Genomic DNA, 23968 nt, shown 5'->3' with positions numbered 1-23968 from the left:
CCGCCGCCGCCGCCGCCGCCGCGCTCGCCATTCAAGCGCGCTTTGTCCCCGCCCCCGCCCTGGGGGGTGCGCGGGGGAGAAGGGGCGGGCGCCCGGCGGCCGTGAATCACCTCCTCCTCTGCGCCCGCCTCAGCGCCGCCGCCACCTTTCCATTCAGCCGCCCAACATGGCTGGAGCGCGGCGGAGGTGAGCCGGCTGCCCCCTGCCGCTCCAGCCTCCTGCGCCCCAGCGCCGCGGCTCCGGCGGCGCGTCGGCCCCGCGCTGCACAGGCCCAGGGGCCCGGCTGTCGCCCGCCGCCAGCATGTGGGGCACCCCGGACGAGAGCTCGGTGCGGGTGGCTGTCAGGTGAGCACGGACGCGGCGGCGAGCGGCGGGCGGCGGGCGGCGGGCTGCGGGCTGCGGGCGCGGCCCGGACCTGCTCTAGTCTGGGATACCGGCCACCGTGGTGCGGAGCCCTGCGGCTGGCCCGGCGGGGTCTCGCGGCGGTGGAAACTGAGGCAGCGGGTCTCCGCCGCCCTGGCACTCGCGGGGAGACCCAGCGGTCCCCACGCCGTCGGCGTTAGCAGGTGACCGGCGGCCCCGCGGCCCCAGGTCCCCCAGGGTGCCTGACTCCTCCGGGTTCCGCACCCGAGGACCAGTCACCTCGGACTTGGCCGCCTTGAGCGATCGCCGGTCCGGTTTGGCCTGGAGGTACACCCTCTCTGCTGGGCTGTGGCACTCCATTTATTTAAAGGGTGTCTGTCATACGTGTACATGCAACCCTGGCCTTCTGAGGCAGGAGACAAAGCATCAGCCTGACAGCGCTTCCACCCTCAGGTCCTAGATGTCTGTGCAAATGAAGTCTCGTTAAGCATCACTGCGAGGTGGATAATAGCACAGCGTGTTGGGTACAGGAGAAACCTCTGGCCTCTGAGGCGTCGGAATGGGAATTACAGTTAAGATAAAATCAGTGGTGATAGATCCCGTAGAAGGAAGGAAACCTTTCAGCAGATGGCTTAAAATGCGTATCTGAGGTTAAGCAGGGTGGATACAATATAAAATTATACATGCCTGGTTGTGAGTTTGTAAATATTGGCTGGATACATTAAAACTGCATGTTGGTCACTGACAGATACACGAGTATTGAATGCCATTCAGACCGTTTTGATACGTGTCAAGAAGCAAAGCTCTGACAGTTGCTCATGGAAAATTGCAACATCATCACTGAAATATTAATGAAGCATTCATGATGGAATAAGTGCGTGGCTTTCACAGCTCTTTCACAGCTCGGATAGACTGCTACTGTGAATTCGCTTCTCTTTATGTGTACTTTAAGGATTATAAAAATAATCGGTTTTCCAGAAATTATTTTTTAAAATCCTCCACTCTTGTAGTCTTTCTGGAAAGTTATTATGCAAATCCTATCATGTCAGCATATCTAAGTTATTTTAGTGACAAATATTGATTAGGCACAGAAATGGCAGTTTTATATATACTTTGTATCTTTTTTTATACTTTGTATCTTTAACCAATTTAAAGAATACAATGAATTTTAAAGAATTTTTCATGCCGTTTACACATAAATGACCACCCATGGAAGTGACAGTTTTATGACTGTTTAGAATCACCTGTTACAAAGCTTTTGAAGGTTTAATTTGGGCTTCTTGGTTATTCTAGGGCTACTTATTTAATTGCTCGATTAGTTTGTTTCTATTTGCTCCTACTATGTCTCTTTGGTCCTTCCTTCTCTCCTTCCCCCCTCCCCCCCTCCCCCTCCCCCTTCTCTCCCCCTTCTCTCCCCCTTCTCTCCCCCTTCTCTCCCCCTTCTCTCCCCCTTCCCTCCCCCTTCCCTCCCCCTTCCCTCCTTCCCTCCTTCCCTCCTTCCCTCCTTCCCTCCTTCCCTCCCCTCTCTTCCTCCCTTCCTCCCTTCCTCCCTTCCTCCCTTCCTTGCTTCCTTCCTTCCTTCCTCCCTCCCTCCCTCCCTCCCTCCTTCCGTCCCTCCTTCCCTCCCTCCTTCCCTCCCTCCCTTCCTTCTTTCCATTTTAAAGATTTTATTTATTGATTTTAGAGAGAGGATAGAGAGTGAGAGAAGGTGGGGAGGAGGAGGAAGCATCAACTCCTAGTAGTTGCTTCTCGTATGTGCTTTGACCAGGCAAGCTCAAGGTTTCAAACCCGCGACTTCAGCATTCCAGGTGGATACTTTATTCACTGTGCCCCCACAGGTCAGGCTCTTTTGGTCTTTTAATACTTAAAATGATGGTACCATGGCAGAGGAAGGGAAAGGAAGAAGACAGGAACCCAGTGAGAGGCAATATTGTTAGATGATAGCTGATCTGGTCAAGGAATGTGAAAAAGGAACATTACATAGTAATGGAAACAGAAAGTTTGTCTGTGAGAGAAACCATTTTTAGAGATGGAAGATTTTTATCTGTGAATTTTCTAGACATCATAGGGCAGTTTATTGGTCATGCTATTTCAATCTGCAGTGGAGGAGAGCAGAGCCATGGATAACCCTAAAGTGAAGTTGACAGATAAATAACTTGTGTTTGCTTGTGATATGCATATTAGCACTTTTCAAGTGAGTAAGTGTGGGTCTGATTGTTGGGTAAAGGCTTTATAAAAATTTAACAAGTTAGTAAGCCACATTGTGAAGATTTTTTTCTTTATTAAATACATTGTTTAAATAGATCCATTCTCTAAACTTATATAGGGTAAAAATAGCTAACAGTATATAGCCTTTGCTATTTATAAAGTGCTTGGACACTTTATACAAATATTTATCAGGCATATATTCCCATATCTATTATCCAGATTTCTGAGCTAGAAATAGCAATAGTTGTGGGATATATACTGTGTGCTAGGATCAGTGCTGTGTGTTAAGATATTTTATATTCTGTGAAACCTCGTTTATTCCTTATAACAATCTTTGACTTAGGTTTGGTCCTGTTATTATTATGTCCGTTTTACAGATGAGGACACAGATTAAGTTACCTGCCCAGAGTTAAACTGAGCACAAGTGGTGGAACAAGAGTTCCAACCCAGACAGCTTGATCCTAGCCCAAATTGTTAACCATTAAGCCTAAACATGCTTTGCAAAGCTTTACTTAGCATAAGATTAGGTGCCTCTTCCTGATTCTGTACTAGTTCAACTACAAATGAATCGTTTTGACAGGTTATTCATACCTAGATTTTAGTAGAAAAGACAGAGCTCAGAGAGGACTTGAATTTAAGGCTAGAGTATTTCCTCAGAGTCTTTAATCTTTCCAATGTCCTCCTCCTCTCCTACCATTCAGTTTGTGATAGGCTTCGTCAGCAGGGTAAGTAAATGAACAAATAGACACACAAATCAGCAGGACATTTGACCTGCTTTTCCATTTTGCTATATAATGTAACAACGGGTAATAAATAGAGAGTTGATTCTACTTGTGTAAATGCACAAAAATGTCCTAGAGTTCTTGTATTTTATTAGATATAGAGACTTACCAGTATGTCAAAGCTGATGACTGACTATTTTAGTTTTCTCAAAATACATTCATGATCATATAAAGTTTTGGGGAAAAGAAGTTAAACAGAAAGTTTCTCATTTAGGAAGAACATTTTTTTTATTCCATTTCTGAAAAGCCCTTTGGCAGAGTATATCTGGTGTTGTGCAAGGTATCTCTCATTATGATAGATATGGATTCAAGTGACAGCTGCTCTTCCTGACCCCATGTTGCTAATGAGCGTTTGAATCATGATTAATGCTCTCAAGCCACTAAATTATAAAGGATTATAATAATTGGTCCTCGATTTATTTTTTGGAAAACTTTTATATGTGCTTGGAACAGCTTGGTTTGTGAATCTACATTTTTTTTTAAGTGAGAGAAGGGGAGATAGAGAGACAGACTCCTTCATACTCCCTGACGGAGATCCACCCTGCAATCCCAATTTAGGGCCAATACTTGAAACAACCGAGCTATCCTCAGGGGCTAAGACCTACACGCTAACCAATTGAGCCACTGGCTGTGAAAGGGGAAGAGAGAGAGAAGGGGGAGAGGAAGGGGAAGAGGATCAAGATGGTTGCTTTTTATACTTGCCCTGACTGGAAATCGTACCTGGGACATCCGCACACTGCGCCGACGCTCTGTTCACTGAGCTAACTGGCCAGGGCCTGGATCTATCTACTTTTTGTCAAGTTTATGAAGGCTAAATATAGACAAAGTATTTCTAATGAACAGTTAGTGTACTTTTTTTTTTTCCTACAGAAACAGAGAGAGAGTCAGAGAGAGGGACAGACAGACAGGAACAGAGAGAGATGAGAAGCATCGTCATTAATTTTTCATTGTGACACCTTAGTTGTTCATTGATTGCTTTCTCGTATGTGCCTTGACTGTGGGCCTTCAGCAGGCCGAGTAACCCCTTGCTCGAGCCAGCGACCTTGGGTCTAAGCTGGTGAGCTTTGCCCAAACCAGACGAGCCCGTGCCCAAGCTGGCGACCTCGGGGTCTCGAACCTGGGTCCTCCGCATCCCAGTCCTACGCTCTATGTACTGCACGACCGCCTGGTCAGGCTGACCAGTTAGTGTCTTAATTGATGTGTATGGTAAGTTTAATGTATACACTAGACTTCAGAGACTTATGAAAAAGTATGAAGAAATTAATGTAAATATATCAATAATCTTTGTATTGATTATGTGTTGAAATGATAATATTTTAATATACTGAGTTAAATAAAATCTTGTTAAGATTAATTTTATTTATTTAATTTTTTTTCTTTAAGAATGTGGCTGCTAGAAATTTACAAATTAAATAATGTTGCTCGCATTATATCTCAATTGGATATTACTGCTTCATAATTTAAAAATGGTGAAAAAGAAATTTAGACTAAAACTGGTGAAGCCATCCTGATAGACTAACCTCATCCTTAGATCAAGAAAATACCTAAATATTCGATGTCTGTTTTTAGAGTGGTTATACACACACACATAAAATTGTATGTGTGTGTGCGCGCATGTGTGTATCATTTGATTTAACAGCAACATTTTTTCATTCCTAGTGCATAGGTGTTGAAAGTTACTAATTATGGGCTCCAAATGGTGAGTGAGTCTAAATCCAAGACATTATGACATGGTCTGTCCTTTTTGTTTCCCTATTGACGTAACATTTGAAACTTTTTTCTTTGCAAGAACTTTAGCTTGCAAAATATATCAGCAGTTGAACGAAAATGTAGATACAGAAAGAACCATTGTGTTTTCATGTCATTGTCATGGTTGTGAGCTAAAATTTCTTTGCTTGGCTTTGGCAGAGGACAGTACATATGCTTGACAATGAGTTTGGATTAATGTGTAATGTCTAATTTGTTGTGTTTTCACCTTACTGACGCACTTTTAAGAAGTGGCATTGCTCATCAGACTTAAGGGCTGATTGGACAATCAAAAGCTCAGGTACTGGTCTATCACTGGCACTGATTTGCAGTTTGACCTCCTTGAACTTTTCTTTCTTCATGCTTAGGTGGCAGTGTATGGTATTAAGGGTTCTAAGAACTTTCCATATTCAGACTTATTAAATATGATTTGTTGTTAGTCAAACTGTTGGGACAAATGGTGCCTCCATATTGACAGGAAGGAACTATTTTGCCATTTCAAACTTGACTTTTTCAACAATATGTTTATTCTGGGTGCTGTTGTTACTGAGGAGGAAACATTTAGACATTTGTGGTCTCTTTGTTCCATCCTGGTTATGATACAAGTATACAACATTTTATTTAAGCTACATAAAGACCCTGTGAAGTAGGCTGGACAGATATTATCACTATTATACACATGAACAAATGAGTCTAAAAGATAATAGTGACCTGTTCAAGATTTCTCAGCCAAAGTGTAAAAACTAAGGTTTCTTTTACTTATTTCTTTTAAAAAGTTTTATTTATTGATTTTAGAGAGAGAGGAAGGGAGAGAGACAGACAGACAAACATCTGTCTGTTCCTGTATGTACCCTAGTGGGGATTGAACCTACAACCTTTGCATGTTAGGACAGTGCTCTAACCAACTGAGCTATGTAGCCAGGGTGAAACTCTGATACCTATTTCTGTTCTTATACATATTATCAAATGTTTTTAAAACATTTCATGTACTAATTTCAGTGTACTAAGGATCTTTCAAGCTGCTAAAACAAGAATATACATGTGTGGTAAATCATTTGAAACAATTTAATATCTAGAAAATGTAGAGGTAGATAAGCAAGGCTCTTATAAATATTTACTTTATAGAAATAGATGGGTATCCGGTGTTTGGTCATTTGTTTATTCCTTCCTTAATGAAACAAATATTTATTAAGTGCCTACTGTGTGTTGGATACTTTCCCACCACTGAGGTTACATAACACATGACAGACATGATTCCTGCTTTCATGGAGCTGAGATGTAGCAACATGAGGTTCTTCAAATGCCCAAACTATGTTGGAACTAACATAAAATATAGGATAACAGCACAAACTAGACGTGAAAGACAATTGTTGCAGTTTAGTTTTTATTTCTCCCTTATTTTTTTCAGTAGCATTTTTTTAGTTCATATATTCCTCAAGAACAGTGATATAAAGTGGAAAGTGTGTCCTATTTCCAAACATATTTCATACAAAAATCGAACTCCAGGGCCTATGCATTAGATGGATTTTATTTATATCACGTTCTACTTGACATAACATATATGCCCTATTGTATGTCTTCCTGGATCAGGAAGTAAGGGTAATGAAGGGAGGAGTAAAAGCTAACAGATGATGTGAGTTGAAAGCCAATGAAATTATTTTATTTACAAAATATGAGCTGGTACATTTTCTTCAGGTTCGTTAAATTTATAGCATGTGATAGACCTGTTTGTTTGGAACTTTGTGGAAGTTCAGATTTCATGTCTAATTATCACTACTCCTTGAGCTCTTGCCATTTTACCTGCTAATTGGTTAATTATGGGGTAGTGAATGATGCACTAGAAATTCCAGTTTAGTGAAGCCGTGAAAGCAGAAATTAACTTGGCAGTTAATTCCATAATCTGCCAAATCTTCCAATTCTCATCAGTTTCTCCTCAAAGAAGTCAATGTGGAATTTTCATTATTATGGATGTTTTTGCCCAAGACAAGTTACAACGCACCTGTGTGACTGACTTATAAATGGCTGTTTTCTGTCAGCATTAGACACGACCTTTATCTGAGTTTTAGATCAGGAAGAAAAACATCAATGAAAATGCATGTTAAATAATAGAAAGTGTCTGTAGACAGTATGTCACTAGAATAATTTTACTCAAAATAAAACAAATATGTTTGCTGTTTTCAGTGCTTCTCTCTGGGAAGCGGATTTGTGAATTCTGTTTTTCAGCATGGTTTCCCAGTGGATTAACTATATATTTAATCTTCTCAGAGTGTTAAAATAGTTTTCCTCTGGCTTAGGCTTTATTTGATGCAAACGACAGCCAAGCCAAAGGGGCAATCTTCATAATACCTCAGAGTTACTAGGAGGTTTTTCTAATTGTATCATATTTGAGGTTCCTTTGTCCTTTGCTTTCTGAAATTATTAAACATTTTATATGTTGAACATCATTTTTAGTACTTCTGCAATGATTGGCAGAATTGATTTTAGAACTTGAAAAGGACCTTGCGGGGACTCGCTGGTTAAGACAGTTGAGGCAATAGAAGCCCAGACAAGTTGAGGAAATTGCTTGAGGACCCACAACTAGCAGCTCAGGTTGTCTTTGCTGTGGATTTTCAAGGACTTCGGGTTTTGCTGGCAGACATCCCAGAAGTAGAATATATTTAAAAAGCTGCTGTTTTGATCCCTTAAGCACTCCTTATAAAAGTTTAATTTGACATTTAAATTAATTCTCCTGTTCTCAGTGCCCATTAGTTTGGTTGCCTCAGTTCTGGAAACTAGACCAGTGATTCTAAGGAGAGAGGGACCGCTGGAGTAGATGTTCTGGTTTCTATTCCTGGTATATGCAAATATATGAAGAAATGCCAAAACTGGGTTATAAAAATCATATAGATAGTTTTCACCATTTACACGGAACACATTAATGCTTTAGCAGCAACTTCAAAAGAACAATGTGTATATATTCTAATTCTGAAATAATGTTAAACATGTAAATGGGAGGATTTTGTGAGTGCTGGACCTGGACCATGTGGCCTCTCCTCCTTCCCTCATTTTGGTTCTTACAACATTTTTCCTCCTGCTATATAGACTTGAGGATTATAGCACATTTCAGTAATAATGGCAGCCTCACTACCAAGGAGGTGTCTGGAGGGTGGGATTGGGGTGCATAGGTCAAGTGGGGTGAGGTGAGCTGTATTTATTGGGGTCTGGAATTGGAGATGGTGGCAGAAATATGAGTGGTTTATAAGACCACTTTTGAATATTACTTTACTAGATAGGTGGTTCTAAGTTTTTAAATAATATATCAGCCCTTTCCATCCTTATTTTATAAGGAATGAATACAATGCAATTTGATTATAATGGAGGCCCATCATCCAAAAAGTATTCCAGCGCGCTGGCCAGATAGATTGGTTGGTTAAATGGTTAGAGCATTGTCCTAAAGCGCAGAGGTTGCGGGTTTGATTCCTAGGTCAGGGCACATACAGGAACAGATGGATGTTCATGTCTCTCTCTCTCTCCTCCTTCCTTCTCGCTAAACTCAAGCAACTAAAAAAATTTTAAGAATATCCCAGATCTCACCTTTTCACAAAGCCTTTCTGGACTGCTCCTGGGCAGGGAAGATTCTGCCTTTTGATGCCACCGACCTTCTTTAAATGACTCTTCTCTCTTTCCCTCTAAAATCCCAATGGGAAAAACATACCCAATGTGATAATTTTCACTGTTTGGCTTGAAATAATCCCAAAACTCAGAGAACAATTAATGTTTTTTCTTTTCTTTAAGAAGGTGCTAACTATATTGTATTGACAGCATTATTACAATAGACCAGTGGTTCTCAAAGTGTGTGCCAGGGTGCACTGGTGCACCCTAAAAGATTTCTAGGTGTGCCTTATGGTATGCCAGAGAAATATGTGCCTGTTGGGAACCAAAAAACCAACAGGGTTTTTGGAGTTTATATTTTTGGGGGACAGAGTTGTGGGGAATTGGCTGTAAACTGACAATCTGCCCGACCCCCCACCTCACTTGCCTGATTAGGTTGCAAAAGGCTGTTAAGCTGTGGTGCTGGATTGTTTACACTATCCCCATGTTCCCTGGAAGGACTGGAGGCAAGTTTCTTCTATCCTTTGTTTGGTGTAAAGTTAAGATGATATGTATGGTGGGGGTTTTTGATTGATGATTAAACATAAGATATTATCTCTTGAAACCTTTTGGATTTATATTAAAGAAGATTATGTGGCAATATCGAAAAAAGCTTTGAACATTTTACTACAGTTTTCAACATTCTATTTATGTGAATTAGGATTTTCTACCCTCAACACAATTAAGAGTAAAAAGAGAAGATTACTTCAATGTATTGATGAGGAAATGAGAGTTTGCCTTTCAAATATATGCCCAAACATTGAAGAAATCGCTAGGACACATCAGGCTCATGTTTTTCATAAACACAAGAATGAGAAAACAACACATTCATGCTGCGACCTGCTGAATTTACTAAATCTTACTAAGAATGTATCTATATATATAAAAAGATAAGTTTTTTATCATTTTTAAATTTTTTAACCCTTTTTTATGAACTCTAAAAAGCATAACTCAAAAAAATGTAACAAAAATGTTTTTTAATGTCAGAATAAATTTAATTTTGTCATATTTATTTTGTTTAATTACCATAAAAGCACACTTGGACTTTAATTTTTTCTTTAATATTTGACCTAATTATTATAACATATTTCTCAGAAATTTGTATATAGTGTGCCGACAATTATAAGGTCTACCGGAAAGTTCTGTCTGTTTTTGGAATAAAACAAAATACAAATTTTTCTTACCGTCAATAAACTTTATTAAATATTAATAATATATTTCCACACCAATCCTATTTTCCAAATATGGTCCGGAATGGTTTGCTGAGCTGAATTAAGCCTTTCTGCGATCTCCAATGTTGTCAGAAAAGGATCTTGCTCCAACATGGTCTTAACATCATCATTGATCAAAGATGGTCGCCCAGAACGTGGCTTATCAGAAAGATCGAAATCACCTGTTTCAAATTTTTTGAACCATCTACTGCATGTCCTATCAGAAACTGTACCTTCACCAAACACTTTCAATAAATTTCTACATGCTTCTGTAGCATTTCTTCCTTGTTGAAATTCGTATACAATACAGTGGCGTAAATGAACTTTATCAGTAGCCATCACATAAGACTAACGTGAATCAACTTTGTTTTAGTTAACTTGCAACGTCAGTATGTATACATTAAGTGATAAAAATAGAGAGGCACACATGCGCCAAATAAACATGTGCTTACGTGTCGAAACTTGTTGTGATAGAAATGGACAGAACTTTCCGGTAGACCTTATATTTGTAGGATTTTTTTTTTTTAATTTTCTTTTTTGTTTTTTTTTATTTTTTATTTTTTTAATATATTCATTTTAGAAAGGAGATAGAGAGAGACAGAGAGAGAGAAGGGGGCAGGAGCAGGAAGCATCAACTCCCATATGTGCCTTGACCAGGCAAGCCCAGGGTTTCAAACCGGTGACCTCAGCATTTCCAGGTCGACGCTTTATCCACTGCGCCACCACAGGTCAGGCCTATTTGTAGGATTTTAAATGCGCCCCGACTTCAAAAAGTTTGAGAACCACTGCAATAGACTATTTGAAGGACATTGGGGTTATTAAATTGAAACAAGTTATCTACAAATCTAGGTTGGAATGAAGGTCATTTAGGATTTAATTCCAGGGTCAGTTAATGTGGGTAACTATTCTCCATCTGCTTCTTTAACAAGAGCAAGAAACCAAAAAATGTTTAGACTCAGTTGTGGTGAGGTGGGCAGCATGAGCCCACCCAGGGACTAAAACAAGGTCAGCTCAAGGTTTATTCTCTACTTTTTGGATCTCATAGTGTATAGTAAACTTTTAGTTTTTGAAATTATTCTCAACTCTTGGAAGCTGTGTCTGTCACTTAGGCATGACAATATCAGTTTTTGGAATATGATAAATTATATTTATTTTGGAGTAGACATTCACATTCTTTGACACAGCTACACAGTTTGGAGTTCCAAATAAAAGACTTTCTTTTCAGCAAGAAGAAACAAGAAACCTTGGAGAGGATCAAGCTGTAGTTAATTATTATGATGTGGTATGTTGATCACATATTAATGAGGCTCAGGGCATTTCTACCCTCAATTTTATTCCTTCTAATTTTATTTATTTTCTTAGATCAAAATTCATTAATTTGCTACATAATTATTGAATGTCCACTGTGCACTGAAATCACAGAAGTTGGAGGCTTTAAAACAATTGGAGGTGAGGAATAGAATGAATGATTGGAAGGTTAGAACTCTTTTGATCTGGACTATAGTCACTGTCAAACTTGGATCTGAGTGCAGGTAGTTATCTACTTACTTCAGTGGGCTTAGAAAAAGATTAAAAGAAATAAGCACGTGAAAACATTTGGAAAATGGTTTTTGCACAAACACAGGCAGTAATATTATTAGAGATTAGTTTAATATAACTAACGATGGGCGTGTTGGTTATATTCCAAACTCAAGCAATTGGATTAGTCATTCTCTAATATGTAACCCATAACTTGAATTTGCAGAGTGCTTATAGGTGTTTGTATTTTTTTTTTTGCTTTTGAGTGTTTATCACTTGCACATCTATGAATGAAACTATTTGTATAAATACTTCCAAAAACCTTACCCTACCTAGTCTTTTGTTTTCAATATGTAAATCTCATGCCATCTTGCTCTATCTTACCAGATTCCTTCTTTTATAGTTCAGTGAAATACACTATTATTATTCTTACCATTCTTTTTCCACAAAGACTTCTGTGGAAATTTGGTACGGTTTTTAATTGAGTTATATTTCTTACTAGTTGCATAAGCTATTGTAAGAGGATGGTGATTATCTTGGTTAATAAGCTAAATGTGAATTTTCCTTCTGATTTGGCTTTCACCAGATTTTTGAAAATGTTGCTAATGTTTTCTTTGCTTCCTCTCACCTGAGTGTGGCAATAGCACACTAAACCAGGCTGTAAATTAAAGAGAGCTGCAGGAGTAAACTGAGTAAAAAGGCCATGAATAATATAAACACAGGACTTAAAAAGTACATTTACATTTTTTTAATAAAATTTTTTTTTCTGACACATGGATCTGCTGGGGCAGTGCACCCATAGTGTTCATTGATGGAGCTACGTGAAGGCTTAGCTGAAAGCATTTTAAGAGATAGAACTTAAAAGGAGGAAATAGATTTCAAGCCTAACCTAATTATCTCAAAATCAGCTTTGGATTTCATCCTGTTATTTTTTATTTTTTCTTATCGAAATAATGTAATTACATTAGTAAAAGTATCTGGGAAAATACGAGAAAAATCATCAATCATAGTTTACCACCATGATATAACTACTTTTAGAATTTTGGTACATATACATTAGTCTGTTTTCATATGTATATCTACATTTGTTTAAATTGTTGTACTCTGGATACATTTTTATAGCCTGATATATACCACATTAGAATATAGTATCCGAATTTTTCTGTATCTTTATATTAAAGAAGGACATTTTGAATAACATATTAAATGAACATCATCTGTTTTATTTCAGTAATTCCATTCAATATATATTAAATTTCATGTATCAAACAGTAATTTAATTTTCAAGGCTTTATTGTCTAATAAGGACATTAAATTCATTTGTCTAAGAGTTGAGCTGTGTCTTAAGATTCTTGATAATGTTTTCATTTCTACTGATGAGCACAGACTCTACAAATGACTGTTTCCTGGAACTGAAGTCTCTAAATAAGAGATTCTTTTCTTCCAGCAAGCTGGAAAAAGAAACCTTAGAGAAGGTCAAGTTGTAGTTAATTATTATGATATGGTGTGTTTATCACTGGTTATAGAAAGGGGAGGATAGCACTGTTCACCCAGAATATATGATTAAATGTTATGATACTGAGGATGCTTTTCAGAAAATAATGTATTGATAATATAATTTTTTATTTTAAGATATATGTACAGCAAAATATAATGTATTAAGATAATTCAGACAATTGCTCAACATGTTATAGCCTAAGCTACTGATGGTAAACCAAGTACAGGCTCGTAATTATGCCATTTTCCTTGGAAATCAGTGCATTTCTTTCTTTTCTTTTCTTTCTTTTTATTTGGTTATAGGAGGGGAGATAGGCAGACTCCTGCATGCTACCCAACCAGGATCCAACCAGCAACCTCATCTGGGGCTGATGCTGGAATACTGAGCTATTTTTAGTGCCTGAAGCTTTCACACTCAGACAGAACTATCCTCAGTGCTCAGGGCCACGTTTGAACCAATTGAGCCATTGGCTGTGAGGGGAGGAAAGGGAGAGAAGGGGGAGAGAAGCAGATGGGTGCTTTTCCTATGTGCCCTGACCAGGAATCGAACCTGGGATGTCCATATGCCGGGCCGACGCTCTATCCACTGAGCCTCTGGCCAGAGCAATCAGTGCATTTCTAAGGCATTTATTTTGCTTGTTTTTACTGCAGTTCCACAGAAAACATTTTTGTGTGAGTGGCCTGCTGGTCACTTAGTTTGCTTCTGTTCTCTACTAAAATGGGAGTTGTCAAATGCTGATGGATTAAACCTGAGATTACAGGTTTCATTATTCATTTGGCCTGCCATTTAAGGTTCCTTAATCCAAATATGACCTCTGTGACATTTACAAGTCTCCATTTAGACAATACAATATGATGGTTTTGAATTTTAGTTTGCCAACTTGGCAGCAAATTCTATTGTCCTAGATTATGTTATCTATTTTGTTACATAAGTATAATTGGACCTTTGTAGCAGATTCAGTTCTTGTCTTTGAGTATAGGGTTTCTTTAGTTATCTTTGATTCTAAATTTTATATTAACTTTTTATAATGACATAATTTTTCATTGATCTTGTTCAGGTGTCCTATCACTACAGCTCTCAACACAGAGTAACTCAGAGACTTGATGATTTCACAGTTTGAAATTTGATTATGTTTGGACATCAACTTTGTTATCTCATTTTATATGTTTTAATATTAGGATTCTACTCATTTATAAAAAGGCATAAAATTGTATTATTGCGTGCTGTGGGTATTGGTAATTTTTAAATCCAGTGATTTAAGTGTGAATCTTAACAATAAAGCCAAGACTATGAGTTTGATCCCTAGCTGGACTCAGTAGCTTTGCTGCTTTTTAATGTAACCTTTACAGTCATACCAACTACTGATATTTGAGGCAGCAACTGGATACTAGTGAGAATGAATCAGTAGAAATTTGTTAACACGTGAAAAATATTGCCAACCATGTTCGGGAATTCTCATTCCCCCCTTTTTAGATCATTATAAATAAAAATATTTTTATATTCAAACTCTACAGGGGGCTCTATTAAATAAAATAATGCCTGTGTTTGTTGTGAGAATTAAATAAAATAAGATTGTAAACATTGTCAGAGTACTGGCATTAGAAAATGTTTTATAAATTAAGTTGCTACTGGGAGGTAGGGGGAGGTAGAAGAGGGTAAAGGGGCATAAATGGTGACAGAGGAGACTTATTGTGATGACCACACAAAACAAAGTATAGATGATGTATTATAGAGTTGTACTTCTGAAACTTATATAGTTTTTATTAACCAGTGTGACCCCAATAAATTGAATTAAAAATCAGAAAAATAATAGTTGGTGCTATCATTTTATTGGCATTATTTTTCTCTGCTGAGTACCTCTGAGTTTCTGGGTCAGTCCTAATCAAGTTACTAGTAAATCAGAGCACTGTTCTTTGCCTTGCCAGCCCATTAGTCTGAAATCTGCTTCAATTTACATGACTATGCCTTTAGGGTTATAGCTTTTCCTGTCACTTTCTGCATTATTTGTCCAGATGTGGCTGCTCTCTTGGTTTCTTGATGAATATCCTCCCTCCTATTTAAAATACAAATCCATTTGAATAAATGAAATTATTGAAAGCCCCCTTTCTCTGCAGGGGGAAACTTTCCCCCTTTTTTTCAACTGGGATCTCCTTCAACTTATGGAGGCCACTCAGAAGTGGAAGCTGCCATCAGATTGAATCTCCTGGGACACCTGTGCTGGCACTGATCAAACCTATGTCACTTCTGGGCCTCACTTCACTTCCACGTCATCCAGGTCACTGAGGCCACTGGCCAGTTGTCCAGCTTGGAGGCCCCAGTATGTTTTGAGAAATATCTCATCTGAGATCAAGAAGCTGTGATTTTGGTATGAGGTTGACATATGGTACACGTGTGTCTGCTCATACACATGCACACACACACACACACACAAAGAAGTTGATGAATCTGGCTAATATGGTATGAAATATATTAATGTTAATAAAATAAGTTGATATTTGTTTTTTTTTCAATTACAGTTTACATTCAATATTACGTTGTGTTAGTTTCATGTGTGATATTTGTCTCTTAATATAAGTTGACGGAAAAGATTCTCAACTTGTCCCTTTGACATTTTGGTTGGCTATGACATTGAGTTTGTCAAGAAACTTGAAGCTTTGAGTCCTTGCCTCAGCTCTCTCTCTCTCTCTCTCTCTTTTTTTTTTTGTATTTTTCTGAAGCTGGAAACGGGGAGGTAGTCAGACAGACTCCCGCATGCGCCCGACCGGGATCCACCTGGCATGCCCACCAGGGGCGATGCTCTGCCCATCTGGGACGTTGCTCTGATGCAACCAGAGCCATTCTAGCACCTGAGGCAGAGGCCATGGAGCCATCCTCAGCGCCTGGGCCAACTTTGTTCCAATAGAGCCTTGGCTGCGGGAAGGGAAGAGAGAGACAGAGAGGAAGGAGAGGGAGAGGGGTGGAGAAGCAGATGGGCGCTTCTCCTGTGTGCCCCAGCCGAGAATCGAACCTGGGACTCCTGCACGCCAGGCCGACGCTCTACCACTGAACCAGCCGTCAGCTCTCTTGATTGTCATTTTGAAATGGAAAATTTAGGTCACACTTGAACTGTCTACCTTTGCATTAATACATAAATGGTTCTGTTGGCTTCTCTTGTGGCCATGGGATATATATGCACAGTGATGAAACAGCATATCAATTTTGATCAAGCAGCCTATCAGTGTGTGATGGGCTAGGCCAGGCCACTGGTATATATACTCTGCAATTGCTCAGTATGGCACTGACACATCTAGGTAACTTGGCAATTGCTTTTTCTTATGGTAGCATCATTGAAAATGAAATGGAAGAGGGAAGAACACAAATGAATGACGGGATCAAGGGCACTTATCCTTAAAATCAAGTAGCCATTCTAGTTCCAGGTAGCCCTTCATCCTAGATTGAAAGCAACATACTCTGGCAACAATGCCCTGTCGTATCCCAGTATCTATCAAGGAATTGCTAAAAGCTGGTTGAGCTCTCTTTTTCTAGCTTTGCATTTATTAACTTTCTTTTCTCTTCACCCTTGTCTCTGTCTTAATTTTATTTACCTTGGCAACATGGCTTATTGAAAAAAGCATGGAGTTTAGAGTAACACTGATCTGAGTTCAAAATTTTAGAACAACCCCTCATCTATAAAATGAAATTAATACCTATCTTATAGGATTATTAAGATTATATGAAATTTGTCTTGCATTTAGAAGTGTTTTGGAAATGTTAATTCTTTTTCCTTTTTTAGTTTTCCTTCTCCCCTTAATACTACTCTTCCTATCACATATTTTTTCCTTGCCACTTATCTCTAGATTTATAAATCTGTATTTTTCCTCTACAAAGTTAGACTTATAATGACTAACCACAATTTTTTTTCCAATCACCTCAAGGTAGGGATAATTTCTTTGTTGAGCTCTTTTTAAAAAAAATAAAATTCATCTTGATTTTGTCTACTATATTATCTAGTGGAGACTATAAGAGTACTAATTCATAAGATTGTCATGAGAATTAATTGGCATATTTATAAAGCATTTAGAATAATATGCTTGACATATAGCAGTCATCAATAAACGTTAGTCGATGTAATTTACTTGCAAGCATTTTTTTAAAACAGGAATTCCCTCAAGTCTTTACTTGGGGATCTCTTTTAACAATTTATTATGTATGTCTCTAACGATGAGGAAAAGGGATGATGGGTGGGGTGGAAGAGTAGGGAGAGGTTGGTAAAAGGGTACAAACTTTCGGGTGTAAGAGAAATATAGTTTGACTGTAGGAATTAAATATTCTCACCAAAAACAAAAAAGACAAAAGTCAAATACAGTAATGTGAGGTAAAGGAGGTGTTAATTAACCTGATGGGGGAACCCTTTAACAATGTATATTAAATGAAATTGTCACAATGTATGCTTTAAATATTATACAATTTTATTTGTCAATTATATCTTAATAAAGTAAACAAAGAATGATAATAGTGCATTTTATATTAGATAACATATGATCTTGATATTACCAAAATTATCAGCATTGTGTTTATATAATAAAATGGAGTCTTAGTTTCTCTATAGGAATATGAGTTGTGAAAGTCAAGATTGAGATATTTATTTCTTGACCAGTGTGAATAAAATATTAAAAATATTTGTCCTCTGTTAGTTTGTATACCAATGGCATTACATTCCTTTCATGTTTATCTTTAAGCACATGCTAATACTTATTGATTTTCAACTGCTTACCTGGCAGGGTGAGCTGACTGACATGTTAATCCTTAAACCTCTTAAATCTATTGCTTGGTATATCATTAACCTGAGCACACTTATTATACCAACAGAGTTTTTAACCAAGACTCCAGAAGAGATCTGAAAAACACACACACATACTCTCACACTTACATACATGTGTATATATGTATACACACACATACACACTTTATATATAACATTTCACTCTTTCCATGATTAATGTGACGAAGTTGAAAGACTTGATAGAGTTAACAGTTTTTTTGCTAACTTAGAAAGATTAATTTTGTCCTTTTTATAGTTCATGTCATTTGCATATTTTAAAATTTAATTACCATGATTCAATTAAAAATAAATTTGTGACTTTTTTTCACAAGACCTGTCTCAATAAGTAGGTTCTCCTTGTTTATACACTATTAGGTCTTTGACTAGATGACTAGTTTTATTCTGCATTGTGGCATGAACAAAGTCTGAAACAGATGCTTCTGTAGACAGACTTCACTTTTTAAAACAAACCTGTTTAGAAAAAAAACCTGATTGAACTGGTTAAAATAAATACCTTTGTGTCCTTTACAAATTGGTTTACTGTGAAATGGAACACTGTGAAGACAAACTCAGAAAATGTGTAATAGAAAGTTAAGTTGACTGATGAAGATGACTTAAGGCCTTAGTATTTGCTGTCACTGAGAAGCAGAAGAATCCTCTCAGTATTAGCTATGAAAGTAGTAAGCACAGTGGTAGAAATAGAGTAATGTAACTGAGTACGACTATCCTTCAAAATCATCAGATTCCCTACCCTCCTACCAAAAAACAGTTTTGCTTACGTTTTTGAGTTGTTTTCGGTGCATTCTGATGAGAACCACGCAATTTATTTACTTGAAAAAGAATGCAATCACAGAAACTTGTGTTTCCAAAAGCAGTCATCTTTGTGCCTTTTTTTGACCATCAAATGTTTATTTGCACATTACATAATTTTCTTTTTATGATTGAATCTTTTAAAAATGAGTTTTGGCGGTGAAAGTAATGCTTTGTGACTTTGAGTGCTGATCTCTTAAGTTTCACGGACTCCCTTTGAGGTGGCAGTGGTGTAAAAGTAACCCTGTGGAAAAATAACATGACACCTCTCTGTGACTTAAGTCCCTCTTCATGTGAAGTGGATTACACGTCTGCTAAGTACAATATAGGCTCTTGGTAAAGGGCTATCATGGCAGCACATACATTAAAATTGGAACTATACAGAGAAGATTAGCCTGGCCCCTACGCAAGGATGACATGCAAATTCATAAAGTGCTTCATATTAAAAATTAAAAAAAATGTAAAAAGAGAGCTGTTTGCTCTATCCTCGTTGGAAGTACAGCAGAAGTTACTTTAAATAAATAACTTAGATATTTTTATCTTACATGGAGAAATAAAAATGAATTTGTTAAAATTATAAGTAGCTTTTATTTCTGACCATTCCAATTCATTTGGGCTCAGATTAATTCAATATATTTCTATTTAGTTCAATTCCACTTATTATTTATTGAGCCTCACTAAAATCAAGTTTTCCCCAAACACTTTGCTAGGCACTGGGAAATGCAGAATGAATAGCTATAAATTTTGCTCTTGAGGAACTCAGTCCAGTTGGGAGAGTCTTCCAATGTCCTTACAAGACCTGATAGCTCTTCTGTGAGACCTGCCATAAATGTAATATGAACACTTGTGCAAATTACCAGGATAGTCTACCTCTATAGCTGTTGCAATCACATTAGCTCATATTTCTAAGACAAATATGACTCCTTATTTTCCAAAAGAGTAATGTAAACTTTTTAATAACTAAAGTCTTATGACATCTAACCTTTGTATTCTCCTAATCTTTAACATGGTCCTATTGAGTGATTTGCTTTCTATTCTTTTCCTTTGTACTTACCCTCTCCTAATTTTCATGCTTATTCTATTAAAAAGTAATCTCCATAAATTTTATTCTATTTTCATCAGATGGTACTTGTAAAGATTTACTGATATTTGCTTATCCACACATAGAAGGACACAAGTATACGCACATACATGCACATGGGTGCACATTAAACACATATCCTTTTCCCACATCATTAATAACTTACTCCTTCGAAGTATCCATCTTGAATCTGAGGGAGGTAGGAAGCTTCCATATAAAGTTGTCTAAAATGTTCCATTTCCAGAAATAGTTTGAATCAAGTTTAACATCCCTTTGTTAACTGCATGTCTATTGTGTTTACTTCATCAATCCTGGTGTCCTGTGGAGAATAGACTGTTTTTTCTCAGGAGACTGATGATCTATTTTATCTTTTGGGACCCAAAAACCCAAGGCACTTTGAACATGTGATAATGGGCTTTTAGATGTCCTTGAAAGCTTCTTCTATTTCTTCTTCTTTTTTTCTTTTTTCTTTTTAGCAAGACAGAAAGATAAACAGGACGGGAGAGAGATGAGAAGTATCAACTCATAGTTGTGGCACCTTAATTGTTTAATGATTGCTTCTCATATGTGCCTTGACTAGGTAGGGGGCTCCAGCTGAGCCAGTGACCCCTTGCTCAAGCCAGCAACCATGGGGTCATGTCTATGATCCTATACTCAAGCTGGTGACCTTGGGGTTTTGAACCTGGGTCCTCAGCATTCCAGGCAAATATTCTATCCACTGTGCCACCACCTGGTCAGGCTTTGAAAGCTTCTTTTGTGGTCATTCAAACTTTTGTTTGATATAACTTTCAAAGTAACCAGCTCTGGTTTCCTAAGTGGAAGAAATTATTTCCTAAGAGGAAAATGGGCTTTGACAATTCCCCTTGGGCGAATTGTTTAAGCTGGCTGAGTCTGTTTCCTCCTCTGTAAAGAGTTTTTGATAATATATATGTCATAGAATTATTCCCTCCGAAGGGTGCCTTTCCTAATTCTATCATATTCATATATGTAAGTATAATTTATAGTATATGATAGACTGAATTTTGAATTATTTAAGGGCAAGGGTAGACTTTTATTTCTTTGTCCTTCTCTGTGAAGTGATTAATACATCAGTAAGCCTGTCAGATCTAGTTCTTAATACCAGAGAAGAAAATATAGTATACTCCTGATTCTTTTTTTTTTAATTAAAAAAATTTATTGATTGATTTTTAGAGAGAGAGAAAGAGAGGTAGATAGATATATGATAGATAGTGAAAGGAAACAGAAAAATATTGATTTCTTGTTCTTATTTATGCATTCGTTGATTGATTTATGTATGTGCCTTGACAGGGATCGAACACTCAACCTTGGCATATCGGGATGATGCTCTAACCTACTGAGCTACTCGGCCAGAGCTACTCCTGGCTATTATGGAGACTTTAGTCAGTCTGTCAAAAAAAATATTTGACTGCTATTGGTTTTGTAGGAAGAGTGTTCTGGGTTGGGAGGATATAGATGTAGCAAGGTGAAAGTTTTCACTTTCAAAAAGCTAACAGTGGGTAAGAATAGAGACCATAAACATAACAAAAAATAATTTCAGGTGTTGTTAAATACTATAGAATAGAGAGGATGAAATAATATGCTGAGAGTAATTGGCTTTGCCTGGAAGGAGACATATGCGTTGAGACTTGAATATTGAGAAGTTAGCCATGAGGAGATCTAGAGGAGGGCATCTTAAGCAAAGAAAAGTGCAAAAGTTGTGAAAAATAAGCTTGCCTGTTAGTGGAATGGTATTAAGAGTAGTGTAGGCTCTGGCCAGTTGGCTCAGTGGTAGAGAGTCAGCCCGGCATGTGGATGTCCTGTTTTCGATTCCCGGTCAGGGCACAGAGGAGAAGCGCCCATCTGCTTCTCCAGCCCTTCTCCTCTTGCTTCTCTCTCTCTCTTCTCCTTTTCTGCAGCCATGGCTCAATTGGAGTGAGTTGACCCTGGGCCCTTAGGATGGCTCCATCGCCTCTGCCTCAGACGTTAAAATGGCTCGGGTTGCAAAGGAATAAGGGCCCCAGATAGGCAAAACTTCGCTCCCTAGTGGGCTTACAGGGTTGATTTCAGTCGGGGCGCATGCAGGAATCTGTTTCTGCCTCCCTTCCTCTCACTAAATTACAAAAAATAAAAAAAGCAGGATAGCCAAATATAACAAAAATGGGGATATAGATAATAACAGGTATAGGCTAGAGTCAAATCATTTAGGGCCTTACAGTCTAGAATGGAAATTTCAGTGGGAAAGCTTTTAGGGAGCTGTAAGTGGAATTATAACGTGATCTGATTTCTTAGACAGATAACTGGTTGCTATATAGAAGATGAACGGTGTTATAAGAGTTCAAGATGGAGGCGGGAGACCATTGAGAAATCTGTTACTGTGTTCCGGAAGAGAGTTGAAGGAGACTGGGACTGTACAGTGGCAGTAGGTAGGTTTGGGGTGTATGTTGGAAATAGAGCTGTTTGGACTTGCTGATAAAGCTGTTGTGATGAGAGAAGAATCAAGTAGGTTCTCAGGTTTGAGGCAATGAGAAATATTTATTTTTGGGGAAAGGGGATCAATAGTTTGACTTTGGCTGTGTTGTGATTGCTGTACTTATTGGACATCCTAATAAAGATGTCAAGTTGGCTATTGAATATATAGTTTGGATCACAGGGAGTATGTCTGGGCTGAAGATAAACTTTTAGAAACAACCGCCTTGATGTGGTTGAAGCATGGGGCTCTATGAGGTTACCTCTGAAGGGAAAACATTTCACGAAGACTTGTGGGGAGAAATCCCTGGGACACTGTAAAATTTAGAGGCCAGTAAAAGAAAAAGACTCAGCCAACAAGACTGGAGAAGAGTATCCAGAGAGGTTTGAAAAAAGCAAGGGGATTATGTTATTCTGGACACTGGTCAAGTTTTTCAAATGTTGGCTGGGAAGTCAAGTGAGATGTGAGCAAAAATTGACCATTAACTTTGGTAAGAGTTTATTGGTGACTTCAGATACGATCTGTTTAGGGGAGTGGTTATTTGGAGTGGATTAAGGAAAGAATGCAAGATGAGAAAGCAGAGACAGTGAAATCAATCACGCTTTTAGATTTTTTGCTGTGAAGCGGAGCAGAGAAATGCGATGAAGAAGAAGGTTAGGGGAGTTTATTTTAGTGGATGATAATGAGCAATGCTTGTGCCTGACTGGAATGATCCAGGGGAAGGAGAAATTGATGGTGTGATAAAGAGGGGAGAGATTTGTAGGACTGAAACTTGAGAAGGAGACTAAGGATAAGCGAAGAGAGAAAGGAGAGAGAGTGGCCTTTAGGTGTAAGTAGGGAAACTCTTATTTTAACAGAATAAAAAGAATTTTGGGGTATAGATGCATGTGGTTTGGAATTGGGAGTATAAAAATGAAGTAATTCTTTGGACTACATCTTTTTTTTAAAACAAAAATAAGAATGTTTTTTTAAAAGGTCAAACTATGAGATAATGGTATTGGGTGTATCACCTAAGGGATTTGAAGTTGCCAAGAATGATAATAGAAGTCATGGTGAAGTGATACTGTAGACTGAGATCAATGGATGAGGCAGTGTGACAAGGACAGCAATAAAGGATGCTGAGGGGTGATAAAATGTCTGATGACATGTGCTTCAAAAAAGATGGGCTCTTTGGAAGAAGAATGAAGAGAGACAAGTTGAAATCTGCACTAGGAAGCAAGAAGAAAACTCACCTTCAAGCCATGACTTCTATGTGATGTGAAAGAAAAACCAGTCTTACTTGAGACCACTTTAATAAAAGCCATGTCCTCAGGGAATGGGGAGGTCACATTTTAGGTTTAGGATATAGGTGAGTTTCTAATCAGTATAAATGAACAAACAAACATTCATTATATGACAGAACAAATTTTCTAAACTCCAAATCACATGTTAACTTACATGAGCCTCACAATAATTCTATAATATAGGCACAGTCATGTGCGGTATAAGGACATTTCACTCAACGATGGACCACATATATGACCATGGTCCCATGTATTATAATGGAGCTGAAAAATCCCTATTGCCTAGTGGCGACATAATGTTGTATAGCACAATGCATTTACTCACATATTTTTGATGATGCTGGCAAGGCTGATGTAGATTGTAAACAAACCTACTGGGCACATACCACTATGCATAACATATATGGTAATACTTGATGATAATAAATGACTGTGTTACTGGTCGATGTATTTACTATACTATATTATACTTTGAATTGTTAGAGTGCATTCTTTTATTAAAAATTTTTTCTATAAAACAGTATGCTGTGTTACACTGGCAGCAGCCTCATACATCTCGTGTTTATATTG

At 38.0% G+C, this 23968-nt stretch overlaps 1 protein-coding gene and 1 non-coding gene across 2 annotated transcripts in view; both read left to right on the top strand.

The window, feature by feature from the left end:
* Window positions 1–146: 146 nt before the first annotated feature.
* Window positions 147–23968, top strand: part of KIF21A (kinesin family member 21A) — a 155759-nt gene continuing 131937 nt past the window's right edge. The window contains exon 1 of the mRNA XM_066368949.1: window positions 147–345. Coding sequence (XP_066225046.1) covers window positions 302–345 — 44 coding nt within the window. The 5' untranslated portion in view covers window positions 147–301. The remainder of the gene's footprint in view (window positions 346–23968) is intronic.
* Window positions 18909–19014, top strand: LOC136396498 (U6 spliceosomal RNA). Its single transcript, XR_010749783.1, has one exon. It is a non-coding gene; the product is annotated as a U6 spliceosomal RNA (small nuclear RNA).

Source organism: Saccopteryx leptura, chromosome 2 (genome assembly GCF_036850995.1).
Source record: "Saccopteryx leptura isolate mSacLep1 chromosome 2, mSacLep1_pri_phased_curated, whole genome shotgun sequence".
Classification (NCBI taxonomy): Eukaryota; Metazoa; Chordata; class Mammalia; order Chiroptera; family Emballonuridae; genus Saccopteryx; species Saccopteryx leptura.
The sequence above is the reverse complement of the archived record's forward strand: the minus strand, read 5'-3'. Positions and strand labels throughout refer to the sequence as shown.